General features: G+C 53.3%; 1 protein-coding gene across 1 annotated transcript; it reads right to left on the bottom strand.

Moving 5' to 3' along the window:
- Window positions 1–12,365: 12,365 nt before the first annotated feature.
- LOC120529853 (5-beta-cholestane-3-alpha,7-alpha-diol 12-alpha-hydroxylase-like) lies at window positions 12,366–14,179 on the bottom strand. The gene has a single exon (XM_039754053.1). It carries the CDS (start codon window positions 14,146–14,148, stop codon window positions 12,613–12,615), a length of 1,536 nt encoding a protein of 511 aa, XP_039609987.1. The 5' UTR covers window positions 14,149–14,179; the 3' UTR covers window positions 12,366–12,612.
- Between the last annotated feature and the right edge of the window lie 9,473 nt (window positions 14,180–23,652).

Genomic DNA, 23,652 nt, shown 5'->3' on the forward strand with positions numbered 1-23,652 from the left:
GGGGATGTCACCGTGAGATAAGAGGGCCGCTTCCTCTGGCTGGCCAATGGGAGGGCACCTCAGAGGCCAGCGCTTGGCGCGCACAGCTAATCGTTAACCACAACATGGCAGAGCCCAGCTCAGGTTCATTTGAGTTGGACAGACTTTGAGCGGACGAGGCAACGGGGGGACGGCTCAGGTTTACGGGGGTCTTTACAGGTAATGAGGCCGAAATTCTGCAAACGGGAAGAAACTCTGAGGTGCTGAAGAAGAAGAAGGTTACACGGGAAAAAAGGGGACGAATACGAGAGGAAGATGAGGAGGGCGTCAGAGAGAAGCTTCAGGAAAGATGGCCGAGGGGATTCTCTGTGTTTTAGCAGTGAAAGTCCAGTCAAGGTGGCATCAGGAGCTGGGCGGTCAGGCAGTGCCAGGAGGAGACCCTTTAACCCTTTAACCCCCAACCCTAACCAATGTCACCCGCTCCTATAGAAAGAGGGCGTGGCGGGCAGATCCAAGGAACTACCAGCTTAACGTGCATCCGACGTAAAGGAATGGAAGGAATTACGAAGGAGCATCACATGTCAAGAACGGGAGGGTCATGTGGTATGGGGGGTCCGCGGCCAGTTTTAAAATAAATCACCGCACTCACGGCTTTAAAGAGGGGGCGTGGTAGCGTGGCAGGAGCGGTTCCTGGGCGCGATGCGGGCATTTCCACGCTGAAATGCACGGGTGAGGAGTCGCCCGTGCCCGTAATTGATGCCAGGAGCCACAGCTGTGCCACATCCCCATTTAAAATGGAAGCTCAAGTGTGAGGGAGGGAGGAAGAGAAGGAAAGAGGAAGAGAGAGGAGGAAGAGGAGGAAGAGGAAGGCAGGAGGCGCTGAGAGAGAGCAGGCAGCTGGGCATGGAGCCCCAGAAGGAGTGTGTGGCCGACACTCGACATGGCGCTTGGGGTGGGGACTCCAGCTGAGCAAATTCAAGGCACAGGAGGGACCAAGAAGGCTGATGGGAGACTCATTTGAGCCCCCCGGCCATTGGGGGGCACCGAGACTTGGGTGGCTGTGCGTAGCCAGGGGACGGAGGGAAGGTCTGCTGATAGCCTGCTGCCTGCCCGGCCACACGGCCCGTATGGGAGACGCAGGGGCGCCGCCAGTTTAAAGGGTCCGACGGCCCACCGTGGTGTTAACGTAGTTTGGTGGATTTTGACCTCCACTTCCCCTTCTTATTTACTTCTGGACGTGACGTTTGAATCGCTGGACTGTTTATTTGGTTTGCTTTTTACTTGCACTTTGCACCTTCCTGTTGCTTCGTGTGGCGCCCTCACTGTGCTGCTCATCCCGGGGGTCCGGTTCGAGAGGCTCCCAAAACTGACAAGAGGGAGCATGGAGCCAACCCGCAGCGTCACAGCAGAGGGACCTCATCAGATTGGGGTGATGATGTTAAGGGTGACGTCCAGCAGGGGGCAGCGCTGGGGCCGCTTTAAATAAATGAAACATTTGGATAGGAATTTAAATAAGAAGCTGCTTACGTTCACAGATGATACCAAGCTGGTGGACTGGCAGATAATCTCGAATGTGCTGAGTCACCACAGAGGGACTTGGGCAGCAGGGGACGTTTAATGACCCCAAGTTTGAAAATCAAGAGTGCACCTGAGGAGCTTGGGGGTAGCAGTGGGCCGGGCACCATCTACATCCAGAGAGAGAATGCCAACAGGATGCCAGGTTATATAGCGCCCTGTCCAAGGAGGTGACGCTCGGGCTAGTGAGGCCTCACCTGGAGTCCTGGGTGCAGTTTATAGCTCCAGAACAGGTCTAGAGAAGAGTGACGAGGACGACTGGGGACAGAAAGGCCTGAGCTACAAGGACATATCGATGGCAAAGGGACATTAAGAGGGGACACGAGTGAAGAATTTAAAATGATCCTGCAACGAGAACAGGGGCACACAGCTGGCAACTTGTTAAGGCCGGTTCAGATCAAATGTCCAGAAGTTGTTCTTCACGCACATAACTACAGACACGTGGTGACACGTGGTGACACATGGTGACACATGATGACACATGGTGACGCGTGGCAGGCAGTAGGACTTCAGGCAGGCACCTTCAGATCTTGGCCTGGTGCTCTATTGGCCCGCTCTCCTCCCAGTTCTTCTAATGATGAGGGGTCACTGGGCCCAGGGTGGTCTGTGTGGTCACTGCAACAGTTTGACTACTGAGTGGGCTTCGATGGGGTCCTGAGACGACTGCAGTTTCTTGAAGCAGACAGTGGGTGGTGCTCTTGTCTCTCACTGCTGCAGTTTGAGCTGTGCCCCCCTCTGTGCCCGCTGGGTGGCGCTATGTCTCAATGCCTTGGATGGAGCAGAGTGAATTTGCCCCCCTTTTGTGTATTGTGCCCACTTGCTTTTCCTTGGCTGAGCCAGAGATGTTTCGCTCAGCTCGGTCCTCCCGTTTGTCACCTGCTGCTTCGCTGTTGCGTCTCCTGCTCGTCGCCGTCACTGTGACCTAAATATCCAGTTTGAACCTGGGGACCCCCGAGGACCTGACCTGCTCCATTCACCCTTCACGATGCCCCCGTAGTGCCATGAAGAGCACGCGTTTGCCAAAGTCTGACCAGAGTCTGGCAGCCAGAGGGAGAAGCTCGGGGTCTCCTGCCACCTGGCTGTGTACCCTCTGGGGCTTCTGATCGACGCAAATCCCACTGCTGATACCACACTGGGCATCAACTGGTGGAGTGGCCCTCTGCCAGGACGGGACATGAGGCCACCGAGGGCTTGGCTGAGAAGCCATTTACGGAGTCAGGGGCACGAGGGGACAAGCTGAAGACGAGCGGCCCCCCAAGTTGTGTGAGGTTTTCTTCTTTTTCTTTTGTTTCTTTGCTGACTTTTGTGTTTTTGTTTTTTCTTTTAGGTTTTCAACCTTCATGAAGTTCATTTGATGTTTTGAACGTGTTTGGCTTTCAGTGGACCCTCAGGACCCCCTTATCTGCTGTTGGGGGCGTGGCCCCGAGGTCATGTGACGGTATGGCAGTCTCCTTCCTTGGTCACGTTGGTCTTGTAGTTTCTCTTCTCCCTTTGAATTTCCGGCTCTCGACCTTCTCGCTACCTTCAGGCTCTGATTGCTCATCGACTTTGGTCTCCCGTAAAAGGCGCCATATGAAGCAAAGGCCAACCATGTGACTGGCCTCATTCGAGGCGGCCCACCCGAGGCCCACTTTCATAATCCCCAACGAGCCTGGCGTCCCACCACGTGTGTTCATCGCTTCACACAATATGAATGTCACATCCCGACGGGCTCACAGTCCCCTGAGTGACGCCGTCTCGGTCCTTGGGTGCCACCCTACATCTGGGGGGGAGACTCGTGTCACCTTTGTGTCACACTTTGAGCTGTGCAGTACAACCAATGGCTGCATGTGAAGGTGAAAGACAGGGGGCGCCACTGAGCCGCACACACAAAACAGCGAATCAAAGGGTTTCATTACTAAATATCTCGCCGTCTCTTCTGCTTTCCTGATTCTCCACACTGCTGCTCCTCCTGGTCTCGGCTCTCGGCTCCGACTCGACTGGGCAAGCAGTGCCATCTCTTTCATTGGCGACCCAGGAGTACTTCACCCGTTGTTCTGCGCCATACAGAATTCCCAAAAGCTACAGAGTATAACTCGCTGCAGCACCCCCTGGCAGCACCCATGGGCCCCAGCAGGGCTGTGCTTGCGGACTACAATTCCCAGCATTCCCTGCAGGTGTCTAACTGGCATCCTCTGCATGCACTGCCCTCCCCAGTCCTACTACACTCTCGGCGTCCCGGCCAGGTAAGGATCCCAACTCAAGCCCCCACGTGTCGACCCTCACACCCCCTAAGGCCAACAGAGACAATGCGGCGGTGTGGGGGGGCATTTCAGATGACAATGGGCGTGTGTCACAACAACACAAGGACAAGACAAGGATAACAAGTCGCGTGGTAATAAGTGACGAGAGCACGAGGGTCACCTCTTTAAAGACACCAAATGACTGCACTGGCCAAACTGGCATAGTCAGACCACAGAGGTGAGGCAGGGCAGGAGAGGGGCGCCTTACCAGCGTCACAGGCTAAGGAGCGTGTGGGCACTACCGGCCAGTGCCCACTGTGCCTATAATCTAAAGGCTGCCATCTTAAATACTGTCAGATATCGATGATGTCAGCCATCGCCTCGTCTGCCCGTCACATGGCTCAGCTGGCATCGAGAAGACGGCTGAGACCACCCAAAAATACACAACTGTGGCAAACACGACGAGAAACACAAAGTGGAATGGCGACCTGAAAGACAACAATGAAACAAAGTGTCAGAATGAGGCGCCAGCATGCGGTGGGCATCTTCATCCAACACCAATGACGCGCTCAAAAGATTAGCAACCAGGTGATTACAATGATCAATATGGCCGCCAAAAAATAACAAACAGCAAGACCCTGAGGACTCTTGGGACAGCGTTCTGCTGCAGCTCATCAATATTCATGAGTGGGCGGGGTCTTCTATAGGCGTAGAAACGAGGCGCCAATGTGATAGCGAGAGTGACACATGTGCCACCAAACCACCACAATAGGCTCGGTGACTTTGGTGACGTGAAACTTCAGGGTGGCAAAAAGACCAAATGATTGTCATCAAGTAGGGGGACAACGTTAGCCCCTTAATCAGTACTCACAATGTGGCAGATGGCGGTGACAGGCGAAATGAGGATGTCCCTAAACCTGGCACTGTGGTAGCCTACAATAACACAAGGGGGGCACGGCAGATTGGCACAGACATTCTACCCACTCATGCACAAAATCCACAAAGACAGGGGCGTCTGCTGTCCCCATTGTGACGTCACGCTGTGCGTTGGTGACTGTCACACAAAGGAGCGCAGTGGCCTCTTGACAGGCCTCTCCTGCTAGGACACCTCATGACACTTCTTCTTGTCTTTGACTCACTAAGAAGGTCACTAAGAACTCGGAGCGCCAAACATCCTCAAACTCGAAACGTGACAGACCATAGGACAGCCTAAAAGCAGAAGTGCATTCTGGGAAGCACAACACGAAAAAAGCAAAAGGCAACCCTGAAAAACGAAAACTGTGACAAAACGAGACGAGGCCCCAGAGGACGGTGGCCTGAGTAAGTGGAGGTCACCGGTGTGCCCGGCCCTTGGGGTCAACTTGTACCAACGGCAGGGCAAAGCAGTGCACAAATAAAAGAAACACCAAAGGAAGGAAAGCAGAACATGAAAAGGGCACCCAAACGGTGGCAGCAGAGTGGGCACAGTGGCACAGGCCCACTTGGCTCTGCGACAAAGACTGCTGCCAGTGTCATCCGCTCATCTCTGACCCAAGATGAAGGTGCGGCCTGTCAATGTCATCTTAGCTGTTGGTCACCACTGCAGAGGACTGGCAGGTGACAAAGGAGCAGAGTGGCACATGTCAAGTGCTCCTGCTGGCTTTGTGGCACTGCGGTGACGAAGACTTGCCTGCTTGACCCCTAAGTCGTATTCAGCAGAAGTCGCCATCACAAGTGAAATTGCTTCTATTATAATTGTTCAGATGGAGGGGGGGCACAAGTGGGGTGACAGATTTGACAAGACGCTACTGGCCCTGCTTTGACGGGGGGTCCGTAGTCTCTGCTCTGTCCATGGTGGACACATCAACGGGTACAAAGCGCAGGGTCAAAGCCACAAGCGGCCAAGTTGGCCATCAGCATCAGCTGCAAGTTAATGACTCACTAGGGGGGTCAACAGAGGGACATGACATGTGGGACAGCAGGTAACTACTGGACGTCGACCTCGCAGGACGTGGCATCTGCCAACATCACTGTGCCCGCCTGATCGGCTCGCAGGCTGAGATGGAGGCCTGCACTGCATTGAAAGGCGCTATACTACCCAGACCACAGGCCACTCATCTCAGTCGTCAGAGTCTCCATTGTGTGTGACCGCAGTTGGGCCTCCTGCTGGCTCGTCTGGTGGCATTGGCAGCACTGGCAGCACTGCAGGCCTTTGGCAAGGCTGTGTGCAAGAGCTTAGAGCAGAGCTGGCATAATGGATGACTAGCTGAGTGGGCTGGCAGGACCTGGTGACAGAAGCCCTTTACATGAAGATGGACCAGGAGAGCCTTCTTAAGCCCACCTTGGTCCAGAGATGTCCTTGGTGGCTTAGTTCAGCACATGCATGTCTCCTCAGCCAGGGCTTGGACTTGATTGTGTGACGGTGACTAGTGTGTCTCTTTTTAGGACATCTCAGTTCACCTCTGCTTCACGGTGGGCTAACGTGGTCGGGTTGGGGGGCTGCTGATTTGGTGCTCACGTGAGATGGGCATTGTGGACCCCCTTTGGAGTGACGGATGACTTTCAGAGCTGAATTGGCAAGCTGGGACGTTAATGTAGATAGTCTCTGTATAAAGTGACAGAAAGGTCACCTGACCGCCTTGCTGTGCATGAATTGAGGTGACATCGGCTTCATGCACCCCCTTTGCTTTTACATCCATGTTCAAAATGCCAATCAGTGCCAACCTGAGGCCTTTTCCAAACATCAACCTGAAATGCAGAGGATCCAAGCACTGGTGTGGGTGACACATCACGAAAAGTCACTCCAGGAAATCCTGTGCCACATGAAGAGACAGTGGGCTGAGGACACTTGGTGGCAGTGGTGGCTTTGGCTCCCTGTGGGATCTGACATCTTGGGCTTCATCCACAATTGGAGACTTTCACTTAATTCTGATTTAAAACCAATGGCGTTGGGTCAACTGTCTTTGAAAAGCAATGCTGCCACCTAGTGGACAGGGTGACGGACTGCACTGTGCCAACTTCAATTGTCACCACGACGTCACCAGCACTCAGGGTCCAGGAATACAGGAATGAGTCACTCAGATGGTGAAAGGGGCTGCGTGTGTCCCAAATACCAAAAATACACACATATCTAAATATCTAAATAGATACAGTATAGACGCGGCGTCACACCCGGCCTATAACGACTGGCACTCAGTCCTGCGTATGCCCAGCTGTCATTGACATATTCTTACAATACGCAGAATTCACTGCCGGGGTGTTTGCTCTTCTATAAGATCATCACATGTGCCAGGGTTCAAATCGAAAAGATATGGTAACAATGACACCGTGACACAGAAAGGTGCATTATGGACCCCGAGTCCACAGACCCCCAGGGTAGACATGATAGAATCCAACACCATCAACCCCCGGCCCCAACCTACAGTCACACCTCATGAAAGTGCGTCCTCCAGCCACTGGCAGCGTTCATCTGTGACATCGGGCATAATGGGAAAACTGCAGTGACAACACGGACCCCACCAGGAGCACCACCATCACCTGCCAGTCCTTCTAATTCAGGGGGTGTTTTAATGACCCAAAGAGAAGGAACCTTGTCATCCACCATGTTCTGTGACATCTTCAACACCCTATGTAGTGCCCTGCGACCCTGGACTGAGCGGGTGCTGAACTGGGATGTGACGATGGACCCGTAGGGCTCCTTCTTGGTGTTTAGGCAAAGTCCGGAGGAGGCACTTCTGGGTCAGGCGGAAGAGTCATAAAGGAGGGACGGTCCATCCCTGCAGGTCCCCCTGGTGGCATTCATGACACCCAGAAGGGCTGCCCCATGGGACTACAATGTTTTGCCTGCCCTGTGGTGTCATAAATGGGAGCAACGACACATGAGTGCTGCCCTCTAGTGTGACGGGGGAGTACAGGATCAAGTCCCTCGATAGATAGATAGAAGTGAAAGGCGCTATATAATAGCCATGGTGTCCAACGAGCTCCGTGTAGATGTTCATCATTGAGCATGAGCCATTCAGAAAGCTTGGTGTGTTTCCAGGAGTGCACTGGTCTCTGGAATTGTGACATGGGAGAAGTTGGGAAGCAGCAGGACTCTTCGTAGAATTGGCCAAACTGGGTAACCAGGCAGAGAGGTGACCAAGAACCCAGTGATCACTCTGACAGAGCCTCATGAGTCCTCTGTTGGAGGATTGGAGACCACCAGATGGAAGGGCGACCAGCTCAGCAGCCCCCCCATCAATCAGATGTTTCCGGTGGAGTGCCAAGATGGACGCCACTCCTGAGTAAAGGGCACATGGCAGCTTAAAGGACTCTGAGGACATGGCAGAAAAGCTTCTGTGGTCTGATGAGAAGAAATCTTTAAGGCACTCAGTCCAGAGAAGAACAGGCGCTGCTTGTGACCTGCCTAATGCCATCCCTACAGTGGCAACCTCGTGCTAAGGGGGCAGGGAGACTGGCTGGCATTGAAGAGAGGGTGAATGTCACCAAATATGGAGAGGTCCTTGAAGAAGACCTGCTCCAGAGTGCACGTGACCTCAGACTGTGGTGACAGTTCAATGACCCTAAGCAAGACCACGCTGATTGACTTCGTGTCAGACAAGTGTCAGAGTGTCCTTGAGTGGCCCAGCTGAAGCCCCCAAAACACAGAGGTCTCAAGATGGCCGCTTACAGGAGCTTGAGAGGATCCACCAGAAAGAACGAACTAAGCCACCCAAATCCAGGGGTGCCAAGCTTGTAGAGACCTGCCAAGAAGACTTGAAGTGGGAATTGCTGCCAAAGGTGCTCTGCAAAGTTCTGAGTGAAGGGTCTCAAGACGTCTATGGATGACTTGAATAAGTCTGAGAACCGTTCTGGTATACAGGTTGTCACTTTGTCCTTATGAGTGTAGATCGATGGCCAAAACTGGCAAGTGACATTACAACACAATGAAGTGTGCAGAAGGTGCAGCGGCCTGAGGACTTCCTGAATGCACCCTACACAGTGCTGTGATGCCATGGCAACGTCACACTTAAGTATTGTCATGCTGAATACGTCACCTGGGCGTGTCATTTGGGTGTGCCTTTACTTTAGAACTATTCAGAGAGTGGCTCTTAAAGTGTGTGACCAGGACGATAACTCGGGTCACAGCTCATATGACCTTCTGTTACCAAAATGGTCGATTGCTGCGATGGCCAAAGAAGCTCATTTGTACTTTAAGATTCAAGCCGAGTGTGGAAGAACATAAACGTCTGGGGTGAACACAAAGGAAGAACAAGTGGAATTGTCAACGAGTGTCACCGTTCATCAGAGTGTCTACCTTTAAGTTGAGATCAAGCCATCGGTGTGTGTGTGTGTGTGTGTGGGGGCTGAGGAGGACATTAAAACAAACACGTCTCCTGTTTAGCCAAAGGAACTCAACCACCAAGACCGATGCCACGTCTTATATGAGGCACTAAGCAAGGCGCTATATAAAAAGGGCACCAGGAGAGAGAGAGAGAGAGAGAGACGTGTCATTGACTGGAAGAGAAGAGAGGAGAGGAGACTCGCTGGCACCACAGCTGAAGAAGACTAGGAAAGCGAAGGCTGGCAGTGTCACCCTGATTCCAATCGAGCAGCTTGTGCGCCTCACGTGACTGACGCTGAGGGCTTTCTGCAGATGTCCTAGTCCGGGCACCGCTGCGTCCTGTTTGTCTGGTCGGGCGATGAGCGATGGCATAAGGTGGCCCTCTTTGTTCGTGGGAAGTTCTTTCAGGAGCGCTGATGTTCTTGTGCCACCGCTGACTGGGAGCGGACCCCGATCACGGTGACTCGCAGTGTAACTCATTTACGGGGGGCCGGATCGACACACCCGTGAGTGAGCCCCTTCTAGCCGCAGCCCCCTTAAGCGGTGTTATTAACAGTGCTGATTACGTGAAACACATCTGACGAGGTTCACCATTCAGGTTAACCCGCCCTCTCGTCAATCCTCTCCCACAGTGAAACACAAAAGCGCCTCATGTGATTTTCTGCTTTCTTTCTTTCTCTTTCTTTCTTTCTTTCTTTCTTTCTTTCTTTCTTTCTTTCTTTCTTTCTTTCTTTCTTTCTTTCACCTGAGCATCGTCGTGCCAAGACCCCCATGGAGCCCCCAGGTCCACATGAGCGCTGCCGAGTTTTGATTCTTGAATTTCCTGAGATGGCCAGACCCTCACACACACAGGTCAGCCCGGGGGTCCTCTGTCTCGCTCCTGGGGGTCTGCGGTTTCTTGGCATTGTCTTCCATGACTTGCTGTGCCCTTCACGTGTGGTTTGCTCTCGTTTTCCGACATTTTCTGATCTTTTGGTCTCCTCGCTCCTTCCCTTTTTTCTCCTTTTCATTTCTGCTCATTTTATTCTTCTGCACAAACACGAGTGCACACTTTGGAGCAGGGGGTCTGCAGAGGTGGGCTCTCCTTTGTCATTTCCATCTCACTACTAACTGGTTATGGAAACAGGAGACCAGTAAAATCCGAATGGCACACTTTCAAACTAAAAGAAGCCACTAGAAGCTCTGAGACGTGACAAGATGTGACAAAATGAAACATCAAGCAGGCGAATGCTGCAAAGAAAACCTGCCGTCACAGTCGCCCCTCCTGGACCAGAACTGAGGACCCCACAAACCTTTCAGAATTTTTTTCAGAATTGAATTCCTGCTGAGGAGCCATCAGAGTGGCAGGGGACAATAAAAACCTGTCACTTGGACTCGATGACGTCTTGTGGGATTTGCCATCGAGGTTGGATGTCACTGGTACAGGCTAGGGGGCGCTACATGAAAATAAACTCCACTGACTGGAATTGAATTAGGGCAGGGCTCTGGTAAGCCGGGGGTCCTCAGGTTCAGTCCTGGGCAGCACCACCTCAATACTAAAACGGGGTGAAGGGGGGTCATGGTGTGACAAAGTCCCAGAAATCCAACAAATGTAGCAGCATGCCAGACAGTACAGAGGGCTTAGCCTGGCCCAATGCCCCCCTGGCTCCAAGCCTGGCCCCTGCTATGCCCGCAGGTTTAGAACAGACCTGTGGTGTGAGCTTTCTATTCGGCTCGACGAGCAGTGCGGACACGGGTGCCAATGGCACTGAATGCGATGGCAGACCAGCAGGGGAGTCATTTTCACTGGAGTGCTACAAGAGGGCATCAGAAACTAAAGAGAGTGAAAAGAGAGGAAAACGAAGGGGGCACCACACGGGCACAGCGTGTCAGCAGTGCACTTCAGAAATCCGGCCAGCAGGTGGCACTAATGACGCACATTCCTCCTGACAGCTTGTTAGGTGACACGTGGCACGGGTGTGTGTGTGTGTGTGTGTGTGTGTGAGCACCTGCTCAAAGGGCATCGGCCAATGTTGAGAGCTCCCACCTTATTAGAAAGCAAGAAAGAAAGAAAGAAAGCAAATTATACAAGAACGGAATCAATGGGGGGTCGTCTTTCTTCTGCTGCGCTGCTGCTTTTCAAACTGGAAGTTTCCTAAAAAAACGAAAGCGCTGGCCGTCCTGGGATGTCACTGGGTGGGCACTTCGTGGAGGTTCACCACCAGGCGCAGCCTCCCACCCCATCATCGTTTGCTCGTGTCACCAGGACATCCCTGACATGACAAGCACCTCGCAGTCCCTGCTGCCCGCCACTCTGAGCCGCCTGTTGGTACAAAGTGCTGATTTACTGCACCACTCATATTTCTTAAAGAACGTTTTCAATTTTGACATTCAAATAACACGACGTTTGCAGTTAATTTGTCTCGAGTGGACGCGAGGTGTCGTGCATGCGAAGAGATCGAGAGTCGATGCAGCCAATCTGCCCATGTTGGCACCTGCAGAGGGGCAAATGCCCGCGGGCAGCACTTGGTGGACTCGGCAGATGAGCCTTCACGCACAAACAACAAAGTAAAGGACTGACCGAGTGTGTGAGAAAAAAGGAGGAAGTGAAAGGGCTGGAAAGGCGCTATAAACACGATGGCAAAAAGAACGAGAAGAAGGGAGGGGAGAGAAGTGAAAGGAGAGGGAGAGAGAGATAGAAAGGAGGAAAAAGGAGAAAAGCAAAGAGGAAAAAACAAAAACGAGTGAAATGGAGAAAAACACGGGCGTAAAGCAAAGGGCCAAAGCTGGCACAGTGCCCACGGTGCCCACTGTGCCCTGAGGTTTTCCAGGTCAACGTGGATTTTGCTTCTTCCTTTCCATCGCACATCTGGTGCCTCATTTCCAGGTAGAAGGCCTCAGACAGATGGCATCATAGCACATTTTATTCATATAGCGCCTTTCCCGTGCGCAGAGTGCCTGATGTGTGTACATTCCTGGGCCTGACTGTTATATAGTGCCTTACCTGGTGTGGAAAGGGCTCAGGATGGTAACCCTCGCTTGTTGCCAGTGCCCTTCAGCCCTGGTCTCGTTGTCACTCTAGCCACCTAAACTGTGGTAACCTTCCTGGATGTGACACAGTTCACTGCACCTAAAGGTAACTGTCAGGTAAATGCAGTCCACCCCTCCATTAGTCGCCTCTCCCCCTTCCCTCCCTCAACCATCAAAATGAAGGTCACTTTATAAAATGACAGGGTCACAGACTTGTAGCTGTTGACCTGCCACTTACTGTCACACAGACACCTGAATGTCACAAAGCACACACAGAATGCAGCTCACTGCAGAATGAGCTTTATTATTGGACAACACGACATACTTTGTAGAAAGGCGCTATATAAAAGCCCGGTGGGCACTAATTCTGTACTGTACTTGTAAAGGGCCACGGGGCAGACACCACGGAAAGGCGCTATATAAGGCCAAGATGGAATGAAGGTTGCACTTGAGTCCCACCGTTTAGACAGTGAAGCCCCTTTAGGACAAGCCATCTTGGAGCTGAAGCAGACAAGCACGTCACCCCTAAAACCTCAGTCGGTACCTGAACTGGACATCCCGGGTGGGCTGCATTGACCCAAAACCCCAACGGGTGACATCGATGGCAGGGATCTCCTCGTCAGGATTCACCAACTCAAAATCAAAGTACGTCAGCATGAAGAAGACAAACTGCTTGAGCTCGTTGGTGGCGAAGAAGCGGCCCGGGCACATGGAGACCCCAGCCCCCCAGGGCATGTTGTAGAACTTCAGCTTTTTGCCATCTTTGTAGAACTCAGTCTTTCTGGTGCCCTCGGCCGTGAGGAAGCGGTCGTACTTGAAGGTGTGGGGCTCGGGATGAATTCTGGGGTCCATCTGGACGGCAGTGTAAGGAAAGAGAGCGACGCGGTCCCCTTCACGAATGTCGAACTCCCTGCCGTCCGCCATCTTCAGCCTCATGTCCTGTATGACGGCACGCGTGAGCACGGGGGCCGCTGTCAGCCGGAGCGTCTCCTCCACGGCGCTGTCCAGCACAGGGGTCCTGAGGAGCATGTCCCTTGTGAGGTCAATAGGTGGGCCTCCAGGGTAGACCTGCTGGCCAGTTTCCTTCAGGACACTGTCCACTTCTTCCTTCACAGCCTTCATGGCTTCAGGGTGCTTCATGAGGTAGAGCAGCAGCCAGAAGGACGACGGTCCCGTGTTGCCCTGCGAAGCCCAAAGGAGTAAGAACATGTACCTGTCCAGCATGGACTGCGCCATTCCACGGTCCTCTCGCTCCTGACGCTGGTCCGTCACCCAGCCGCTGGCATTTTCCTTCTGCTGCACCTTCTCCACAGACAGCACCTTCCAGAAGAGCCTCTTGAGTCTCTCAGCCTCCATCTTCTGCCTGGGGGGCAGCACACCATAGGCCAGGCGGGGGAAAAGCTGGTCGTACTTGCGGAATTCGACAAAGAGCTCGTCAGATTCCAGGCGATCCCTCTCGTGCCCTTTGTCCGGGCTGCCGGCCGACTCTGCACTGGTCGTGCCAAAAAGGGCCAGGAAGCCGGCCCGGAAAACAATGTTGTAGGAGAAGCGGAAAAGTCCGTCCCGAGTCCAGGCGCCCGGCCCCTCGTCCGAGCCGAGGCCGTGCAGCATCAGCTTCTGCAGGTTGGCCGTCATGGCCTGAGTCATGAGCACCAAGCCGTCCCCCATCAGGTGCTTGTTGCTGGACAACTGGAGCAGCTTGTGGTCCTCCTCCATCGAGCGGTAGCCGAACACCTTCTCGACCAGCTGCTTTGCAAACTCTGTGAAGTCCAGCTTGGACCGGGCTTCCTTGACCACGGATCCAAAGGACAAGGGGTCCATGAGGAAGGTGAAGTAGTGCCCCCCAAGCTGCACCGTGAAGATGTCGCCATGCTTCTTCTGCATCTTCTGCAGAAACTTCGCCGTGTCCCTTCGGAAGTCCAGCACGTGTCCCAGCCAGGGCAGGGGGCCTTTGTCAAGCGGGGGCTCTCCAGGGCGTCTCCTCCGGAAAGCTCCAAGGTAGTAAAGGGCGCTGGTCAGGCAGACGAGCAGCGCCAGCACGACGGGCAGCAGGAGGGCCATGTCGCCAGGGGCTCCCGAGCAGAGGAATGAGAACTCGACGGGCGAGGAGGAATGAAGGAGGGACGAGGACTCCGCCCCCCTGCGAGCGGCCGGCCAGTCAGGGCACTCGGGGGCGTGGCCTCCTAGCACACATGGACCTTGTTATCTCTTCGAATAACAAAGGTGGGGGAGGGGGGCGCAGCTGGAGGTCCGACTGCGACAAAACGAAGCCCCCGTATTGGCGTTCGGACAGACGCGACCCGCCGTTACGTCTTGACTTGACTTGACTTGACTTTGTTTGGTTTTTTAAACTTCGCCGTTTCACGTTGGCTTTATGGCAGGAGGAGGGGGGCGGGTATGCTCGGAGCATCAGGCGCTGATTTTAGGGCGCGTTGTCGCACCCGCCACACGACGAACCACCCTGATTGGGACCCGAGTTCAGCCGTGCAACGGGTGACACGTCAATGCCACCCACCCCCGAGTTTCCTCTGTAAGGTGGCAGACTAAACGACAAATCCACGGCGCCCTCGCGTGCATGCGCAGAAGTGGCACGGGACCGCAGCCTGAGGGTCAACAAGCCGCGAATCTCCTCACCTTCTGCTGTATAGCGCCTTACACAGCCGGCGACAAGTGCGTAACAAGCAGCTGTAGGACCCCAGCGTCACTGTTCTTAAAAACAGAAAGTTAATAAAACCAAGAAATCCCACAAAGCGGACACGGCTGAAGCGCCGCCCTCAATATAGCGCCCTGCAGGACAGCTTTACGCGCTAAACCGTGCCACACAGACCCGGTGCCATATGGCGCCTTTCAAGGCATCTACTGCACGTGGGGCGTCACTTTGTACAACGCGACCTCCTACATCACTGCCATGAGGGGCGCCCTTCGCGGTGATACAACACGATGTCATTTATTATCGGCCCCCTTTCCAAATGCACAGGACAGGACCCCGTAGCCCTCAGTACAACAGGACAGGCCAATAGTGACAGCACGAGAGCAGAGTGGCTGATGTCACATAAGAGGATTCCAGATTCGTCACTGCATGTCAGGTGATATAGCGCCTTGACGACAGCAGGGGCTTTACAACACGCTGGTGAGACCCCATAAAGACACTGGGAGTGTGCTGGGAGAAGCACAGAGACGTGCGACAGGCTGAAGAGCCAAAGAGCTGAGCCTTTTAGCCAACGGAGTTTGGGAAGGGGGGCTGACCAGGTGGGTTCAAAACGAGGCCAGTGGGCCGAGACGGTGACTTTAAAATGAGGTCTTCAAGGACACGGGGACACCGCTGGAATCAGTAAGAAGAGAGCCACTGACACGAGGAATGAGCGCCCAGGTGGAGTTTAGGGACCCTCGACTTGCTGTTCGTTTGGGGGAGTTAAGTGCTTTGTTGGGCTGAATGGCCGCCTGTCCTCGTGCTGAGTGTCCCCATGTCTGACACACGATGATGACACACAAGATGGAGTCGCGCTTTATTATCTTATGAATAACCTCAATGCTCCTGTAAATGTGTTTGAGTTTTGTTTTATAAGAAATCCTGAAGGCTCAGAACGAAACCCGAATGCCCAGAGCTGCGCTTCTTCCTATAACTGACGCAAGAATGCTGGGAAATCCCACAAAGGAATGCTGGGAAACCGCAGCAGCTGGCATTTAAAGAGCATTGGTGGGTAGATGGGTGGGTGCTGAGTGTGAATCTGCGGTCGAGGGGTCCGCATGTTGATCGGACGGCCACAGTCAGACGTGCAGAACTTCAGGGTGGAAGACCACTTCAGAGAGACATTCCTGCCACCAGACTCTCCATTCTAGTCCTTTTTTGCCCACCCAATCATCTTCCATACCCACCTTATCCTGGGCAGGAAGCTGGGGCCTCTGCCAGGCAGCATAGAACACAAGGCAGGAAAAACATCACACACACACGAGGGGGACCCTTCCTGTTGTCCCAGGGGTCACTCGTCACACACACATTTAACACCTGCAGGGAGTGACGGGTGGGAGGCCATTAGAATGGGGGCACTGCAGGGGTGGCATACGGAGCTGGAAAGAGAAGAACACCACGTGGGACAGCTCTGAAGGGGGATTCAGTGGAGGAAATGACACTGCGGATGACAACTTTTAAGGGGGGCTACAAGGACTTAGGACACGGGGGGGTCATTATCAGAATCTGTCAAAGAGATGAACAAAAACGGTGATGAGGCTGAGCTGAGCTTTCCAGATGACTGGACATTTGGGGGACATCCTGTTCAACGACCTTGGACTGAGCTGATGACCCACCCAGGACACTATCACGTCTTCCATGGAGGGGGTCCCGTGTTTTGAATTGGTTTGTGTGTAGATGTCTGGCCAGTGGGGGTCTCTTTCATTTTTCAGTGGTGTTCACTCCAAGGTGGGGCGTCTTAAAGGGACTCTGTGGTGTCTGCGGGTGTCCTGTGTGTGTGTGGCTGACTGTAGAAGTGAGGATTTGATTATTAATGAGTTACATGTGGACTACCCGGCTTAGGTGGGCCGAAATCTAAAAGATCAACTTAGACCTCCGTGTTAGTGTCTGCAGTGCGCCATCTGTTGGAATGGATTTTGTAATGTGTGCAGTAATAAAATGACCTGCATTTGTCATTCCAACAGATGGCGCATGACAAACATTAAAACCTGCATGACTACAGAGGTTTGTGACGCGCCATCTGTTGGAATGACAGAGACATAGCAGTTACGGCGACACACACTTTATCTTTTTATTAAGGGGGATTTTTGTGCGTTCGCTCTTTTTTAGAAGGACCCCCTGTTGGCTTACAGCATCGCCGTTCTTATTAATAGCAAAGGGTCTTCTAAGGCAGACAACTGGTGATAACAAAGACCACAGTGAGCCCCTGAGTGTCTCCCCCTGCTGGTGTGGCTTGTTTTTTATGCGATTTTGATTTGTTATTTTTATTTATTTATTTTGCTTTTGTGCTGATGTCTTTGTTTTATCGCTGACACTAAGGACACAGCTGGTGCCAAAGTGACATTTGTTGGATGTTGTCTTCCTCCTCCTGTCCTTCTCTCTTTTGTGCTCATTTCTGAATCGGCCAGAGCTGCCAGCTTTACGTTTGTAGTTGGCGCTGAAATGTGCCCTCACTGAGTGGTGCAGAGCTTCTGGCTTGGCATTTCTGGTCACACGTGGTGATGTCATTTTCAGTGTGGTGACAGCAGTTACTGTCTTTCATTGCCAGCGCCCCATGTCACTGATTTCTCCATTGAAGTTCATTCCTGTGCGAGACGTCGTGCGCCACTTGGGCTGTGCTGAATGGTGAAGTCGGGAGGATCGTCACGGTGCTTGGCAGACTGGCAAGACGTGTTTCTCTGCCAAAGGCTTGGACAGAAGACACTCAGGGTGGCACTGCAGATCTCCTGTCACAAATTTGCTGAGCTCAGGCATGCCTGTCACTTGAAACTGCTGGTCCACTTCATCTTCATTCTCAGTCTGTGGGGTGAAGCGTGCCAGCCGGGCGACACAGTGTGGCCAGCAGACCCTCGACTTTGAGTCATTCATTGAGGTGACACAGCCATCGTGTGACATAGGGACAGTACTGTGGGCCTGCTGGCAGATCTCGTGGTGCTGTCACTGACACTAAAGGAGGTCATCGGAGCAGACAGTCCACTGTTCATGTGACGCACCGAATCAGGACCCTCTGCACACATTTGGTGTCACCGAGTCATCCAGCAGCGCTGGCCTTCAGCGTCTTCAGTGTGTCGGTGGCCCGGAGTTCTCCGGAAAGCTGCTTGTGTTTGCAGCTGTTTGAAAAGTGGCTGAGTGACGTTTTCATGTGTCAGGTGACACGAGTGCTGCAGCGAGGTGACAGCCACCATACTGTGGGAACAGAAAAGAATCAGCAACCCAGATTACGGGTGTTTAGGGACAGCGATTTCTTTTTTACGTATTTACAGACCGTCCATACGTTTACAAACAGCTGGCAACCCTGGCACAGCTCACCTGCTCTGGGTGTGACGTTAACCTTCATCAGCCTGGCAAGCAGAGAGGACTTAGGGGTTGGTGGCACTCCAGCCACCTTAAAAGTGTCCCAGTGTTCCTCTCCACTCAAAGTAGTGTGCTGCTGCTGCAGTGTCACCCGCTGCACGGCTGCGCTCGGGTCCTAATTTGGGGTCCTGAGGTGGTTTGTCGTGTGGTGGGCAGACTCCTAACCTCCTCCTCCTCCTGCCAAGTACGGTTTTGTACTCAGTCATGGTGGTCCCTGCTGCTCTTTCTCCTTGTCACCTGTAACCAGCAGCACTTCAAGCCCCTGGACAATAACAGGTGGGGACACCTTGAGGGGGCTCCTCGTGTTCAGGTGGTGGGCTTCATGGTGGCTGGGGGTGCTAATGCTGGCAGGCAGGTGGGAAATCCAAAATTTCACACAAATTCAGAGAAAACAAAAACCTCTCAAGCTGTGACATAGTGGTGGCCTTTCATCTCCTGCCAATTATTTGAATAAACAACTCGGCCACAAATGGAACATCCAAAGTGAAGGCCTCACGATGGCACCGGAGTGTGAAGGTGACGTGTCACAAGGCACCTCGAGACCCCCTCAGAGGAGGCCACAGGTAGCTGGCCCCGCCGACCAGTAACCAGTAATTATTATTAATTGAAGCCAGTAAAGAGCGGACAGGTGGAGGTGGCACTTTGTCCCGAGTCAGTTTCGTTGGTCTGTTGAACCTTGGCACACTTGCAGCAGATAAGCCAGCAGTTAAAATGGCGGGCACAGTCCTCCTGGCCCCGGGCCTCACAGATAAGCCTGGCAGGTGACTGTGTCGCTCCTGCGGTGGCCTTGACCTCGTTTCGACAAGTCCCAGCGTTGCGCAGAACTGGACCCCTCCTAGTGTGTCAAGGCCTCCATTAAGCAAGCAGAGCAGCCTGGTCCAAGGTGAAGGTCGCCTCAGATTCCAGTGAGGTTCAAGTGAAGCTTTGTCATCGTCACGGGCAGCAGTTTACACTTTGGTGTTTGTATGTCCTCGGTCTGTGACGAGCTGACCGATGTGTGCCATCACGTCCAGTGCTGCAGCCTGTGTCCGGACTGGCACTCTGGGAAACACTTGGCAGTGAGAACGTCACCGTGTCCTGTGCCCGTGACAGTAAATGAAGTGAGCTCAGAATGTCAGCATCGTGAGCCGGGATGTGAACGACGATGCCATGTTCTGTTCGGGGCGTGACTCGGGGGCACCTCATGTGTGTTTTGGGTCTCCCGAGCCAGGTGAGCCAGCCAGTGCCAAGCTGGCCCGTGTCCCCGTAGCACCTGCACTTCATGGCTCCCTTTTTCTGATCCTCTGCTATCTGGAACGTTCGGCCTTCTGTGTCACACTCTTGGTGCCCTGACGTTGCTCATTAATGCCAAGGAGATTTTCGGACTTGTCTGCCCAGGCTGCCCACCTCCAGCAGCCCACATTGAAGGTCAGCAGATGGCAGGATGACGTCGGGGCTCCAGGTGGACATGCTAAGGGCAAAGCAGGTGCTGCCAGTCCTCTTTGGGTGACGGGGCAGCTCTGCTTCACCAACAGAATCCCAGTGTGACTCACCTGTCCGGGGAATCTGTCCTGATGGCACCGGTGGGACGTACGAGGACAACCGAGAAGAAGACGAAATATAAAATGATCAAATATCACGCAGCGTACAGGGGCACCACGAAAATAAAGCGGGCATCTCGCCATTTTTACACTCTGATGCAATGAATTACTCAAATTGAGGCTCAAGGGGTAACTAAATGGAGCTTGAAGCTTAGGCACGGGGGGTCCGCCTCACCTTAGAGAGACCACCAACTTGAATTCCCGAGGTGAGAATGAGGTCAACGAGTAACACACACCCCTCCAGAAAGTGGGGATTCCCCATGAAGATCGAGGGGACAGAACAGCCCTGTCACCAAGGCGGTCGACAGGAGGGCTTCAGCTGTTTGGAGGGGCTGATGAAGTTCTGCACATTCAGAGTCAGGTGACATGAGGTCATCAGAAAAACACATCAAAGACGACAGATTGTTGAACTGGACGGAGACATTCGTGTGTGCCAATCAAGAAACGTTTGGCATTCTCAGCTGGGCGTCCATCTTTGATGACGGAGGATTAAAATGTGCAGGCAGAGATTTGGAGGAGAAGCTCAGGTCACGTGTCGAGGTGGCACGTTAGTTGAGCTTTCACCACATGAAGACGACCGCCACAGGGAAGTCTCTGGATCAGGTGACGTCCCAGGTGACATCACAGGTGACGCCCCAGGTGAGTCGGATCAGCGATGATCTCTGTCGTAGCCTGGACTCGTGCAGGACTTGAGTGTGGGGTCACTTGCAGCCCACCATCCTCTCGTGGGCTCTGAAGACGCGCATTGAAGATGAAGAGGCAGCACCAAACCAGACCGTTGCCGTCGAGGTCAGAGTGGACTCAGTGATGGCGGTGTACAGCTTGAGGGAGGTGACACTAACAGGCCTGATAAGGCGCTTTGTCATTCTGGGTCACCCGGGGTTGCCAATGGCATTGCAGATTCATGGTGCCAACTACAGTATAGCGGGGCCTCAGCTGAGGGTGTCATGTAAATCCAGGTGATAAACCTGTAGAGGGCAGCAGAGGGCGGAATTCTGAATAAGTCTGGGGGGGCGTCGTGGCCGCCAGTAGGGTAGCCCGTAGTTGGGATGGTTTGCCGTTGTTTAGATCTGTAATGAAGTTCACTTCCAGAACCCAGGTTAGGTTAGGAGCGGGCACTGATACAGCGCATTGCCGCACCCACCACACGACAAACCAACTCAGGATCCCAGATTAGGACCCGAGTGCAGCACCTCAGCACCACACCAGTTCAGATGGACTGGAACAGTGGGAGGTTTTCTTATGCTGACTGGAGTGCCAACTGCGCCAGCAACCCCCAGGGGGGCCCACATGTGGGGATGGCTGCAGATGAACGTCACACCCAGGACATGGCGATTGCAGGTTGAGGGCCCAGCAGAGCAGAGACCCTTCTGTCATTTTACGGGATTTGTTAACAAACAGCACATGAAGGTCTCTAGAAGTCACGTGTGAAGAGGGAGGGAGGGAGGGAACGACAGTTGAGGTCCAGTCGCCGACGCTCAAGTACCAGTAACAGCTGAGTTGGCCCCAGTAAGTCGGTGTGGAGCCGCGTGGACCTGTGGATGGAGGCTTTCAGACAAGAAGCGTGGAGGATTGTGCTGCTGCAGCCGTCGCCGGACCCCACGTCATTGAGCCACTCGGACCATTCAGCTCTGCACAGCAAACACTGAGTGGACGCCATGAGAGCTGCGCCCATCGCACTCAAGCCCTCGGTGGCAGACGGACCTTACATGGGGGGCTAGTTGGGGTCATTCTGGAGAACTGCAAGAGTTCACGACGAAGGGCCAAATAGAAAAAATGAAAAACTGAAAGAACGGAGACGATTAATAAATGTCAGGTAAATGAGAGGGCACAGCAGCGGCAGAACATTAACAGGAGCAGCGGGAACGTGAAGGGCAAACGGGATCTACGGAAATAAAGCAGAAACAAAAGTCCCAAACCGAATTGTAAAAGTGGGCTGCGTTTGGACACCAAAGTGTGGACGACTGAGACGTTTCACTAAACACCTTCAATGGCCGTCATCGAGAGAAACCCACATGAAGCGAAACCCGGAGACGCCCGATGAAGCCTCGCCGCGATGACCGTCACGGGATGTACGAGCTGTAGATGGAAAGAAAGACGTCGCTTTTTATTTACCCCCGCCAGCATGCTAGATGGCAGCAGCCCCAGACGTTGGTGCCCCCTAGGAAACCAGCAAGGCATGCTGGGAGATGTAGTTTGGCAGAGCAGCCCTGCTGGAGTCACTGGGGGCCACGAGAGGGCGTTGATCCCTGCTGTGTGACCCAGAAGTGCTTCCATCGGGCATTGGCCCTGGCACCGGTGCTCTGTAATAAAAGGAGGGGAGAGAGACGTACCTGAGGAGATTTGGTTAATAAACCCGCCTTTATTTGAACCCTGGACTGTGCTGTGCGCTCGTGTTGAGGTTTGGGCTGATGGCGAGCACATCGTGTTCTGTCACTGCAGCCGAATGAGGGTCCTGCAGGACGTGAAGTCCAAACAGACAAGAGCAGCAACACAGAAGCGTCGTGAGCTGAACAGAACTGTCAGTCCTAAGGCTCGTTTAGGGGTGCCCAGCTGGTGCTGATGTTCATAACGGGCTCATCAGCTGTGACGCGTCCTCAAAGCGTCAGAGAGGACAAACGACAGAAGCAGAGGTCACCTCTGGAGCCGACTTGTGCCACCCTGGTGCTCCTCGACTGTTTGTCGGATTACCCACAGATGGCATTGCCATCAAATTCACCTGCTGCTCGTGTGATCTCACAGATGGCGTCGGTGCCCGAGAGGACTTTGTTTGAATTGTGTGCAGGTACAGAACTTCACGTCAAGTCCTCGGTGCGCTCAGTCAGACAGCAAAGTGGAGAAACGAGGGCCAAACACAGCAACGGGGGTCCGTCTTCAGCTTCATGAAGCTCCGTTAGTATCCCACCAGCTGAGATTTTAGTGGGCCGAACGTCACGTACTGCCACAAATGTTTAAGCCACAAGAAAACACAGAAGCACTTGAGAAATGCGCAAAAAGAGAAATTCTGAGACCGCTGAGACCCCCAGCAAAGAGTTTAAACACTTGGGGTCCACGAGGTCTTCACGATCCAAACAGCGGACAGACAAACTCTGAGGAGCAGTCGGAAAATCAAAAAGCCACAGACCACCAGACCAGCAGGCTGGCAAGGATACCTTCCTGGATGGATGTGCCACCCCAGTGTAGCCGAGCCAATGCCATCGCCCACCAGTAATGAGAAGATCTGCTCGAATTGGACAAATAAAATAAAGATATGATGCACATGTGCACTGAGAGAAGCACTCGGCTGTCCTAAATGAGGAGATACGGACGCATGCCAACCCTGTAGAGGGCAGCAGAGCACACGTCGTGAGCAAATGTCACGTGCGGGGCAGAAGATTCTAGAGCTTTGCTGAGCAGCTGGCACTGGCAGCTGAGATGTTGGCACTGTAATCAAGTTCACCTCTCAAAGTCTCATTGAAGTATGTGCTTCAGTCTCCCTCTACCTTGGCATTGCATTGGCATGCTGCCTTTGCCCTGCCTGCTCCACATATGGGGGTCATACGATGGAAAATGAGATGATGGGTCCCTGCCTTCCAGAGCTTGGGCCTTGTGGTTTTACACCCTTTGCTGCCTACCTTGCTGTCTTTGGTGTCCCATCAGGGACCACTTTGCTGGCACCGACCCCCCTGGCTCTGCCCAACACCTCTTCCTGTCGTCATGTCCCGGTGTGAACATTATTATGAAGTGCTTCTTGTAACTTTTCAGTGTATCTTGTCTCTTCCTGCCCATAAAATCCTCAAAGATGCCCACTAGAGGGGGAATTACCATGAAACCCCTGGTAGTTACAATGAGGGCAACAAAGAATCTTAAAAAATAAAAAGATTTATTTTAACAAAGGCTGTTAAACAGAATGAGCTCCGCGGAGCACAAAGACGCAGACGGCAACACCTTCAAAATATTCAA

This window comes from Polypterus senegalus, chromosome 5 (assembly GCF_016835505.1).
Source record: "Polypterus senegalus isolate Bchr_013 chromosome 5, ASM1683550v1, whole genome shotgun sequence".
Lineage (NCBI taxonomy): Eukaryota > Metazoa > Chordata > Cladistia > Polypteriformes > Polypteridae > Polypterus > Polypterus senegalus.